We start from the raw sequence: 11,288 nt of genomic DNA, 5'->3' as shown, positions 1-11,288 counted from the left end.
TAGAGAGGCTTTAAATATTGTTTCATTTAAATGACTGCTTTTTTTTTTTTTTTCTCATATTTGTAAAGCAAAAGGCAGACTCTGGGAAGTAATGGAGCTTGCATAAAGAAGAAGTAGAGAAAAAGAAAAACATATTCTAGGAAATCTTTACTTTTTGAGAAAGATCTTACGCTGAGTGTCTTACCTTTGTGTTGCTTCTTAGAGGACAGCATATGTACATAGGAGTGYGCTTTTCTGTGCAGTGACAGTAATATGGTGCAACAGCACTTGTTCTTTTTTAACCTTTGTACCTGATGAATAAGCAGGTAGGTTTAAAAAAAAAAAAAAAAAAAGGTTAGAACATCTTTAGCAAAAGATTGACTAGGTTGAGCAATTCCTTATAATGGTCTTAGATTTAATTGGATCTGCAGCCAATAGGAATGTGTAGTAGTTATGCTTAGGTGTTAAGTTCCAGGTCACCCAGGAAGCACTGAGGTATAATGCTGTGGGGAACTACAGGAAGCGAGGTTATGCTCAGTTAAAGGAACTTGGTTGATTGGTTGGTTTAATTCTTTTCATGTGATCCACCATTGCATTGGTACATGAATCAAAGTTAGTAATCTTCAAAGAATTCCAGGCATTTAGGGGCATCTGTTATATGGGTGATATTTTGTGAAGAAAATCTGAAAAAAATACATGGAGAACATATTTATATACACATTCACAAAGGAATTATAATGATGTACATAAAGTATAGATAGATTTTGTTGTTGTTGTTGTATTAGTACTTATTCTCTAAGCCTCATTTGCTCCAATGCACACCAGGAAACTACATATGTGTTTAGCTTGCTGTTCCTTTTCATTGCTCCCAAATGCTTGGCTGAGCAGGAAGTATTTGACTTAACTGGTCTTCTTTGATGTTTTTGCCACTTTGATTTTTCTTAATGTGGATGTTCTAGAGCTTWTTTTAATAAGAATGTTCTGGAACTTTTCCAGGCCATAGCCTTGGTTCAGCTTCCCCAGTAGTCTTAAAGAATTATGTTATCTGTAGTAGTAATTATGCTTATTATTACTAATATTTTTAGTTGCTTGTCAGAAAAAAAAAAACACTTTTCCTTTTGTGAAAGTAAACTAGCAGATAACCTGTGCCTGGTCAGTGATTTTTGGTATCAAGGATGAGGTCCCTTCCAGGCTCAACCGTTCTGTGATTCTGTGAAGGATGTACCAGATTAGTTAGAGGGATCTTGCTCTGTGTTCACATTACATACGAAGAAAGACTTGCATCAGGTAAGGAGGCTCCTCAGTAACATGACCTCACCCACATTAAATCAATTTCCTTATTCTGCTAAACAAACATGGAGTCTCAGACACAGATCAGGGGAATTCAGTGTAGTTTGGCTTTGTCTCTGGCTTCAGTAGTGACAACTTGCTGTGCAGGCTTTGGAATACAGGGGGAATGTAGTAAGCCTCCCTGAACACTGCAGGATTTCCAGAAAAAGGCACTTGTTTTGTTTGTACTGGAGGCAAACTCACTGTCACAGTGTCAGCAGGTGACATTCTCTCCAGAACAGTTATATTTACTGAGGAGATGTTTTTTAGATACATCCTTGTCATTTTCTTGCATCCTTCCAATTCTGTTTTCTTCCAATGTGTTTTCTTTGTAAGCATTCACAAATCATATCTCAGTGTCTTTATTTCATACTGCCTAGTCTGACTCCAAGAATTCACTAATTGTGACTGAATGGRAAAATTCCACCTCATTTCTGGGGACTATGCTTGCTGATGGCATGAAGATATTGGGAAATACAGTATGGGTACGGTGAGGGCAAAGAAGTCTTCATTTGCTGTACTGCGTGGTAAGAGTGTTCACATAGCTAATACAGCCTCAAGAAGATAARTACACAAAGATTATTCCTCTTCCAAGAGTCTGATGAATTAAGGGATCATTTTCAAGCCAGATTTCAAACCAGAGTTTGAAATGGGTACTTAAAATAATCATCAATTAATAAAAGTTGCAAATATATGCTGTTTTTACAGCAAAGAAAAGTTAATTCAAGCTGTGGAAGAAGATATTGAACGTCAAAAAAAAGTAGCAGACGACATAATAAAAGACATGTCTCAGGAAAATCAAGCCAAATATATGGAGATGAAGACGGCAAATGAAAAACTCTGCCAGGTTGGTTTGTTTAATAGTACTTACTTAAAATGTTTCTGAATCCAGCTCCATAAGTTCCATACGCATTTAAATATTGGAGAACTTGAGGGATGAGTTATAACATGCGAAAGCTTGCTGGTGTCTTAATCATTAGTGTATTGTAGGAATGCCTGGAAAAAAAAAGTTGAGCAATTGACCAAAAGCAAAATAATGTTCATCATTTTCTTCCTTTCAAATATGGAAACTGATACACATACAGCTCTTAAGAACCTCTGTGCTGCTTAGATATTTAGTTGCATGTGTCAAAAAACATGACAAAGGATGATGCAATCCCGGCAGTTTTTTTTTTTATTTCACTCTGAATGGAAATATTTCTTCTGGTGTATTAAAATTGATCTGACTTTGCTGTTGATACTGTAGTTGTCAGCCTGGATGAAGAATAAAAGTAAAATGGACTTTTTAAAATCCACTTGGCTTCACTAATCTTAATAACTAACAAAAGAAACAAGAGCTCTGGGGTTGTTATAACTTCATGTAAATTCGGACATACATGTTTAATTGCACTCTTGTGTATAGCCAATATAAAGAAATAGGCATCTTCTAAGGTAAATGCTTCACACCTGCTTTAGGATGAGCAGAATCACTAGTTGGGAGCAACCTGTCCCTTTATCAACTGTAAATTAACTGAGGAGACTAGATGATCTTTAAGTATCTGATTTTGAAAATCTAAAGTAGAAACAATGAATTCCACTATTAATACTGCTTTTAAGAAGTAGGTACAAAAAAGTGCAAGCAATTTTTGGTTATATGAGACGTCAATGAGATATTTTAAATTCTAAGCTGTAGAACAAGAAGGTAAATCTCACTGAATCTTAACTAGAATATGTGTTCTTTCCTCTTTAGGAGTTAGTTGTCCAACAGCAGGAATTGGATGCACTGAATGTAAAGGAGGAGTCTCTAAGAGTTGTATGTATGACAACAACTGGTCATCATAACATTCTTTTGCTCTCTAATATCAAAACCAATTTTCTGCCAGCTTTTGAGTACACAAGATTGATAAATGAAGTTTCCTCGTTTTAGTTACTCATGGGATTGTTAAATGTTCTATTTGACATTAGACTGACAGGGAATTCTGTAAACATAAATATGAAATAATCATTCAGAGCCTTTCAAAGGAGTTGTGAGATCTTATTGCTCTGCATGTTATCAACTTTTACTATGCATGCAAGACATTATTGTTCCACATTCCATTTCAAAAGTAAATGACATTCCAAACACAAGTGATAATTGACAGAGGAATACTTTTTCCTATCATAAACATAGCATACTGTCACTTTCCTACAGATAAGTTTCTTATATTGGATTTCTTACAGAAATGTGAATCCCTGAGCTAAAACACACAGTCATAAACATCTCTGGAAAGTATCTGAATGCTAGTAAACATTTTTGTAGCCCTTGTGAATACTAGGTATTACTGGTGACCTAGAAATGCAAGGTGAAACTTTCCTCATAGAATTTATTTGAAGATGATTTCATTAGGCATGGTGATATTGCAGACTGTAAGGATTTTTTTTGTACAATCTTCATTATACTTATGTAACAAGCCTTTTAAAATACAGATGTTGCTCAGCTAAAACATAACTTCTGCAATGTTCTTGCCAATTGTTTAATTGATATTTGATTTTTCAACAGGAAATAGCACACTCCCAGGTGAAGCAGGAGGCCGTGAAGTTGTATGAAAAGCTCCATGAGCTTGAGGAACATCGAAACCAAATGGTTACTGAGGACAAGAATATGGGTTCTCCACAGGAGGAAAGAGAGAGATTACTAAAGCAGGCAAGAACCTGAAATAATTTATTTTACAGTATTCTCATACATACAAAACATACAGTATGTTTTGGTACTATAAGGGATAATATTTTTAAAAAAGTTCTTAAATTTTGCTCTTGTTCTCTCAGATGTATAAGTCAGTTGAAATTGATTACAATTGATGGATTCATTGGAAAGGATGTTTCTGGTTCAGCCAAAATAAGTTTTTCAGTGAGCTATTAAATTAGATGGGATAAATTAAACCAATTTATCAGTCATGTTGAACAGGAAAATTAATCTGATCATATTTAAGAGCTCTGCAATGTAGGTCCAGACAGTATCATTTTTGGGGAATAGAAGAGAGGTAGTAATTTGGGAGTAATTTAGTTTGTTTAGATGGGTCCATGCTGCCAACAACCCGTATATTCTGTACAGGTTGTTGAAATGCTTTAATGACTGTGTTTTAAAGTTTTATATGTGTATTGAGAAAGAAAGTATGTGGAAGAGAGAACACTATTACATGTCACTTCAGTGAAGAACTTGCAGAACAGTGTAAACTTCTGTGAATTTTTATGATGAGTATCTATTCCATATAATATTTTCTAAATTTTATTTATGTTAAGAAAGCTGTGTTTTTTTTATAGGTTAAAGAAGATAATCAAGAAATAGCAAGCATGGAAAGACAGTGAGTACTGGTCTTGACAGAAGCTCTGGTTAATGTCATAAGAAATAGTGCTGTATTAAAAGAGAAGTAAAGTAATACAACGTGATTTTGAATCTTCTGATTTCCAGCTATGATCATTTGATCGTATTTAACTGCATTGGCATCTTTTGATTGGCTAATAATTTGCTTAAAATAATTTCTGATAAAAAACAATAGAAATTAATTGTATTTGATAGTTTACAGAAAAATCATTTTGAGGTAATTTCATTTCCCATTTTGATTCATTATGTAATATATTGTTCTACTAGGAAATTTCTTAACTAGTTTTAGGAATACATAGGTAATTTTACTTAACAGTTTCTTGTTAGTAGTTTGCCATGTTGTACTGCTGCAAAGCTGTGTAAGAACCAGCAGAGGGACTAATTAAGTAAGATAAGAGCAAATACCAATGATTCATAAAGGAAATGTTTTTAATGAAAGAACATCAGCATTTAGTAGGTATAAGAACTACAGTGACTAATGATTTACACATACCTTTTATAATAACAGTAATCTTCCTAGTATTATTTTGTTATTGATAAACTTAGGCTAGTTATTATTATTTTGAACCTTCTCTTCATTGCTTTCCAAAATGTATTTAACAACTCTTTTTAACTTCAGTTTTCATTATCTGTTACTAGGCTAACAGAAGTCAAGGAAAAGACAAACCATTTTAGAAAAGTCATTCAACGCATTGATATGGATCTGGAGGATCATCAAGGTAATGTCATTAGAGTTCTAGCAGACTACCCAAAGCAGACAGGAAGAAAGCATGCTCTCTTTGAATGTGAGAAATTGCAAATACCTGCTCTCATATTTGGGTTTCTTCACATTTTTATTGACTAATAGAAATAGGATGTAAGTAGTACAGCTGACTAGTCTTTTATCGCAATTTTGTTTTGAGGACTATTTGAGAAATAGGCAGAAATGTCAACATTATAGAACAAGATCAGCTTTAGAAAAGGTTTATTTTGTTTTACCTTTTATATTCTGAAATTCTGTCATCACTGTTTGTGGAAGCAGCAAGATTTACTCATAATAATATCTTCATTTTTGATATATTTCTTTCTGCATTTTATTTTTTCAGTCTCTGCAAGGAAATGTTGAGAGCAGTCTAGAAATAGAATTAGCTTGGAAACTTATACGGAACAAATAGCTTCTGTAGAATGTTAGACTAGGTTAGCACTAGATTTGTTCTAGCACTAGAAGTTACTGTTTTAGAAAAAATTAAGGATGAGCCTGCCATAGTTTTTAAAGACTGTTGAAAATGAAAGTCAGTCCCAAGAGAAATCTCCTGATGATAGACTCTTCTCTTTAGACAGATGTTACATAAATATGTATATATTCTGGAAAATTTTGTAACAGTTAAATTCTCTATGACACATATTGATGTTTTTGTGACCTTTTAACTTTGTACCTTTTTTTATTCATGGGACATTCGGTGTGAAATATAACTGTGAATTTCATCAGAATAGACAAATAATTCTGAAATTGACCCTAAATCAGTGCTTAATATTTTTATTTCTCTGCTTGTTTCTTTAATTAAAATCAATTCCGTATTTCTTCAGATTCTTATTTTTGTACAGATAATTAATTAAAGCCGCTCTGTTAGTTCTTTTGTTGTCAGATAGTATTTCCAACTGTACTATTTTGCCTTTATTTTACTTTTTCATTGGCTTTGCGACATTTTTGTTATCTTTGGAGAAGTGCAGAAGGTAAGGAATGAGTTGCATTTTGTGATTTAAGCTTCTGCTTAGACCCAGTTGTTTGTTGCTGGTCCTTCCTTACTTTTGTGCTGTTTTACCATTTTAGAAAAAGACATCTATTAAGTGTTTGAGGCAGTGGGAGTGCAGAAGAGTCATCCTGTGAATTTACCTGGAAGTCTGCATTGAATTTGTTTGTTTTTCTTGTGATCTAGAGAAAAAAAGAATCAGGGCATATCTATTAGGATAGATCCAGATTATAGAGAGGTTCCCTGTGGCTAACTGTCTTCTGACAATGCAGGCTACCCTGCATTAGTTATACATATATATTATACATATATATAAATATGAATTACTATTTTCTACTACTAATAAATAAATATATATATATATTTATTATTAGTATAAGTATTAGTATAAGTATTCCTGAACATAGAAGATGCTCTCTTCTACACTCGTTTATGAAGCGATTGAATCAGAGTAGTTCTTAACAAGAAAGAGAGGCCAACTCATGTTTCTGAGTTGAGGGCAGGTTTTATGGCAGATTCCATAATGTGATTGGCACTGGGCCTGTCCTGTGCTAATCTGGCCGTGGTGAAGTGCAGTCTATCCGAGGGGGCAGGTTAGCAGGGGCTGTAGTCCTTGAGATTACCAGTGTCCTTCCTACTTTAGTTACTTCTGTCTCATTATTTAACTTGTGTGTCACAAAGCACTAGCAAAATGTCTTTTTTTTTTTTGGTTTTAGAAAAAGTAGCCTATGGGGGAAAAATATGCAGATAATCATGTTTCAATATTACTATTCTCATTCTAGAAACAGTGGTCAAAATATCAAAAATAAACATCATAAATAGAAATTCGTTTTTCAGCTACAAAAATCTAAAGACATAAATAACTTATCAAGTTATTATTTGTGATCCGTATTTAGGAAGCTACCTTAAAATGGCTACTCAGAATGGAAATTATAGGTAGTTATGGGGTTATAGGTTTTGAAGACCTGCCTTTCAGAATGAAAGGGAGCAAAGAACAGACGTACAGCTGCAAGGAAGCTAAAGGAAAATCAAAGCCCCCTCAGGGCCCCTTGGCATTATTATTGTTTGTATGTACTAGATAAAAAGGAAATCAGTAGGATGTGGAAATAGAGACATGGAGAAAATATGCTTACTCTGCTAAACGTGTTTTATTCTCTTCCTTTCCATTCCTTAAAGTTCAGCATATGCTGAAATTTAATCAATGACCAAGACTCAAACAATTAAAAAAGTGAGATTATTTCATTTAAAGATGGGCTGAATAGTATACTCCATATTGTCTATTCTATACTCATGTCAATACCACTATAAAGAATATACTAGAGATCTGCTCTTAAAAATAACTGTAGAGAAAGCTTTGCCTTTTATTCTCCTGTTTCCATTGGTTGTACAATTTTCAAACTTATTACTGTGTAAATGGCTTGTCCTTCATTACTATTTTATAAAGCTTTATTATAAAAGTATGTAAATTATAAAAGTATATTAAGCTATSGGAAAGAGTTCTTGAAATGGTTAAAAAGAATTGCAGAAATTTTTAACTAACCATGGTATCTGAACACATGAATGTAGCCTTTCTATATTTTAATCTTTTTACTTCAGAAAAATTCTACCAACTTTCCTTGCCTAAACAAAAATTCTAATGATAAACTTCTGCAAACTTTTAGAAGTAGTRTTTATCCTCACTTCCTTATTAAAAATCCTAATCTCTAAGTGTTATAAAATGTCATTGAAACTGACTTATTAATAATTGTCTTAAATAAATGAAATGCATCATGTAGTTTGTAGATATGCAGAATTTTATTTTTAAAACTACCATTTTGGCGGCCTTAAGGAATTTAGAATTGAGTTGATATCAACTGTATATCAACAATCTCTATATATGTTTGTGTGTGTGTGTGTGTATATATATATATATATATATATATATATGTATGTATGTATATAGCAAGTCAGATAAATGTTACCTCTGTTGCAGGAGAAGAAAATTGGAAATACAAGGAACTGAAGAAGAGAGAAGAAAGCATGGATAGTAAGTTGTCAAATACACATTAATTAATCCTAGTTCCAGTAAGACAGAGGTTTTCTTTGATTCTAAAAAATCAGTTAATTTAGAGGTGGAAATATCTCATTTGTAGATCATTTTGTAAAGCTTCTGCGATTTCATTTAAGGCTATAGCAAAACAAGGCTAATGGTATTTTTAGGACTTGGAAAATATGCATAGATGTTTGGAGAGCCTTTCATGGCTTTTCATCAAACATGAAGAGTTTTGGAACACTGCTATATTTTATAATAAAAATATTTTTACCAAAAAAAATGTTTTAGATAGTTTGAATTTCAATTTCAAACTGTATTTCAAACTGTATTTCAATATAGTTTGAATTTCACAGAATCAAAAAATAGCTGAGGTTGGAAGGGACCTCTAGTGATCATCTAGTCCAACCTTCCTGCTCCAGCAGGGACACCTACAGTACGTGGCACAGGGCAGCATCCAGGTGGGATTGGAAGACCTCCAGAGAAGGAGACTCCACAACCTCCCTGGGCAGCCTGTTCCATGGCTCTGTCACCCTCACAGAAGAGCTCTTCCTCACYTGCAAATGAAACTTCCTGTGTTTCAACTTACACCCATGGCCCCTTGTCCTGTCAGTGGCCACCACTGAGAAGAGCTTGGCCCRTTCCTCCCTACATTCCCCCTTTAGAGGGGGATGTCTCTTAGACATATTAGTCAACCCCTCTCTCAGCCTTTCCTTCTCCAGAGAAAACAGGCCCAACTCATTCAGTCTCTGCTCATACAAGAGACTCCAGTCCCTTAATCATCTTTGTTGCTCTCTGCTGGACCTTCTCTAGGACCTTCACATCCCTCTTACACTGGGGAGCCCAGAACTGCCCCCAATACTCCAGGTGCAGCCTAACCAAAGCGGAGTAGAGGAGCAGGATCCCCTCTCTTGACCTGCTGGCAACACTCCTCCTGATGAAGGACAGGATCCCATTCACCTTCTTGGCCACGAGGGCACTGCTGACTCATGGTTAACCTGGTGTCAACCAGGATTCCCAGATCCCTCTCCGTGGAGCTGCTTTCCAGGGTCTGTACTGGTGTCTGGGGTTATTCCTGCCCACATGCAAGACCCTGTACTTGTGCTTGTTGAACCTCATCAGGTTCCTCTCTTCCCAACTCTCTAACCCTTCTAGGTCCCTCTGAATAGCAGCACAGCTCTCTGGACTGTCGGCCACTCCACCCAACTTGCTCAGGGTGTCCTCTATGTGCTTGTCCAAGTCATTGATGAACAAGTTGAACAGCACCAGGTCCAGTACTGACCCCAAGGGGACATCACTGGCCACAGGCCTCCAACTAGATTTAATCCTATTTATTGCAACTCTCAAAGCTCTTCTATCCAGCCAGTTCTTGATCCACCTCACTGTCTACTTGCTCAGTCCRTACTTCTGGAGCTTTCCTATGAGAATGCTGTGGGCGATGGTGTCGAAACCTTGCTGAAGTCAAGGCAGACAACATCCATGGCTCTCCCCTCATCCAGCCAGCCAGTCATCCAGTCGTAGAAGGCTGTCTTGTTCATCAGACATGACTTCTCCTTGGTAAATCCATGCTGACTACTCCCGATCACCTCTTTCACCTTCATATGCCTAGAGATGGTGTAGGGACAGAGGTGAGACTGACCAGCCTGTAGTTTCCCAGCTCCTCCCTCTTGCCCTTTTTGAAGACTGCAGTGATGTTGGTCTCTTCCAGTCCTCCAGAACCTCCCATGCTCTCCAGGACTTCTTGAGGATGATGGAGAGCAGCTGAGCAAGAACCTCTGCCAGCTCCCTCAGCACTCCTGGGTGCATCCTATCCGGGCCCATGGATTTATGAGTGGCCAGTTTGYCTAAATAATCTCTAACCCAATCCTCCTCGACCAGTGGAAAGTTTTCTTCTCTTTCCAAACCAGCTGCTCTGTATCTGATAAAAGGAAAAGTTTTAAATAAGCATGCACAGAGGCCACATAATCCATGAAAATTAAAGTTTCTTCCATTGATTTATTTAAAGTGAGTGCTACTTAAGCTCTCTTTCCTATTAAAAGGTTTTCTTAGAGGTCTCAGCAGGTTATTTAGTCTTTATCACAAGCTGTCTTTTACAAGACAGGGTGTAGAAAGGTATAGGCCAACATGAATTAGTATCATACACACAGTTCTTTTGCCTTGGAGCAGGTGAATTAATTAGGTGACTGTCCCTTCCGTTCAGTTTTTTGATTCTGTGAAATAGATACTGCTCAGATGAGTCTCTCAAACRTATATGATAAATAGGAAAACAGGGCTTACAGGAAAACATGAGATGTAAATATATACCTCACATAATGTTTTTTAAGAAATTCAAGGAAGGTTARAAGTCTGGAAATACCCACAATGCCCAAGGAGAATAAAATACTGAAATAATTTAGATAGAATTTTGAAGTTCTAGGTCCACAATTTTAGGCTTTGTTTTGTAAAATGATGTATTCGTGCATATAAAGTGATTTGGTTTTGTTCAGTGAAGAATTGCTATCTAGTAAAGTTCTCACTGTATGTGTTTTAATCAATATGTGTAAGCATTTCCCTCCCTCACACTTTTAGTTCTTTCCTTTGCTGTTCCTACTTACAGACTTTGTAAGATTAGTATCCCAGTTGCCTACAGCAGGTCAATGAAGACAGATTGCAGTCAGCCACTTAAAGCAAAATGCATAGATGTACTTTCTCATGATAAGATGCATCAAAGGCTATAGAATCATCTGTTATGCTGAGAAGTGACTCGAACCCCGTGAGAGAGATTAATGAAGCCTTGGCTCCTGTTAGAATATTAAACAATTAAATGAGATTCCAAGTTTTATATAAGGCAATAAGTTATTCAGCTTATACAAATGACCCATTCTTTTTTTTTTTTTTTTTT

General features: G+C 35.7%; 1 protein-coding gene across 1 annotated transcript in view; it reads left to right on the top strand.

Annotated features, from left to right (window-relative positions):
• Window positions 1-11,288, top strand: part of IFT74 (intraflagellar transport 74) — a 35,485-nt gene that overhangs the window by 12,095 nt on the left and 12,102 nt on the right. The window contains exons 8-13 of the mRNA XM_026047073.1: window positions 2,017-2,155; window positions 3,038-3,100; window positions 3,827-3,970; window positions 4,588-4,628; window positions 5,288-5,367; window positions 8,351-8,404. Of these exons, the coding sequence (XP_025902858.1) occupies window positions 2,017-2,155; window positions 3,038-3,100; window positions 3,827-3,970; window positions 4,588-4,628; window positions 5,288-5,367; window positions 8,351-8,404 (521 nt within the window). The remainder of the gene's footprint in view (window positions 1-2,016; window positions 2,156-3,037; window positions 3,101-3,826; window positions 3,971-4,587; window positions 4,629-5,287; window positions 5,368-8,350; window positions 8,405-11,288) is intronic.

The sequence above is a fragment of the Nothoprocta perdicaria genome, unplaced genomic scaffold, assembly GCF_003342845.1.
Source record: "Nothoprocta perdicaria isolate Ctin4 unplaced genomic scaffold, notPer1 scaffold_471, whole genome shotgun sequence".
Lineage (NCBI taxonomy): Eukaryota > Metazoa > Chordata > Aves > Tinamiformes > Tinamidae > Nothoprocta > Nothoprocta perdicaria.
This window is presented reverse-complemented; position numbering and strand designations above follow the sequence as displayed.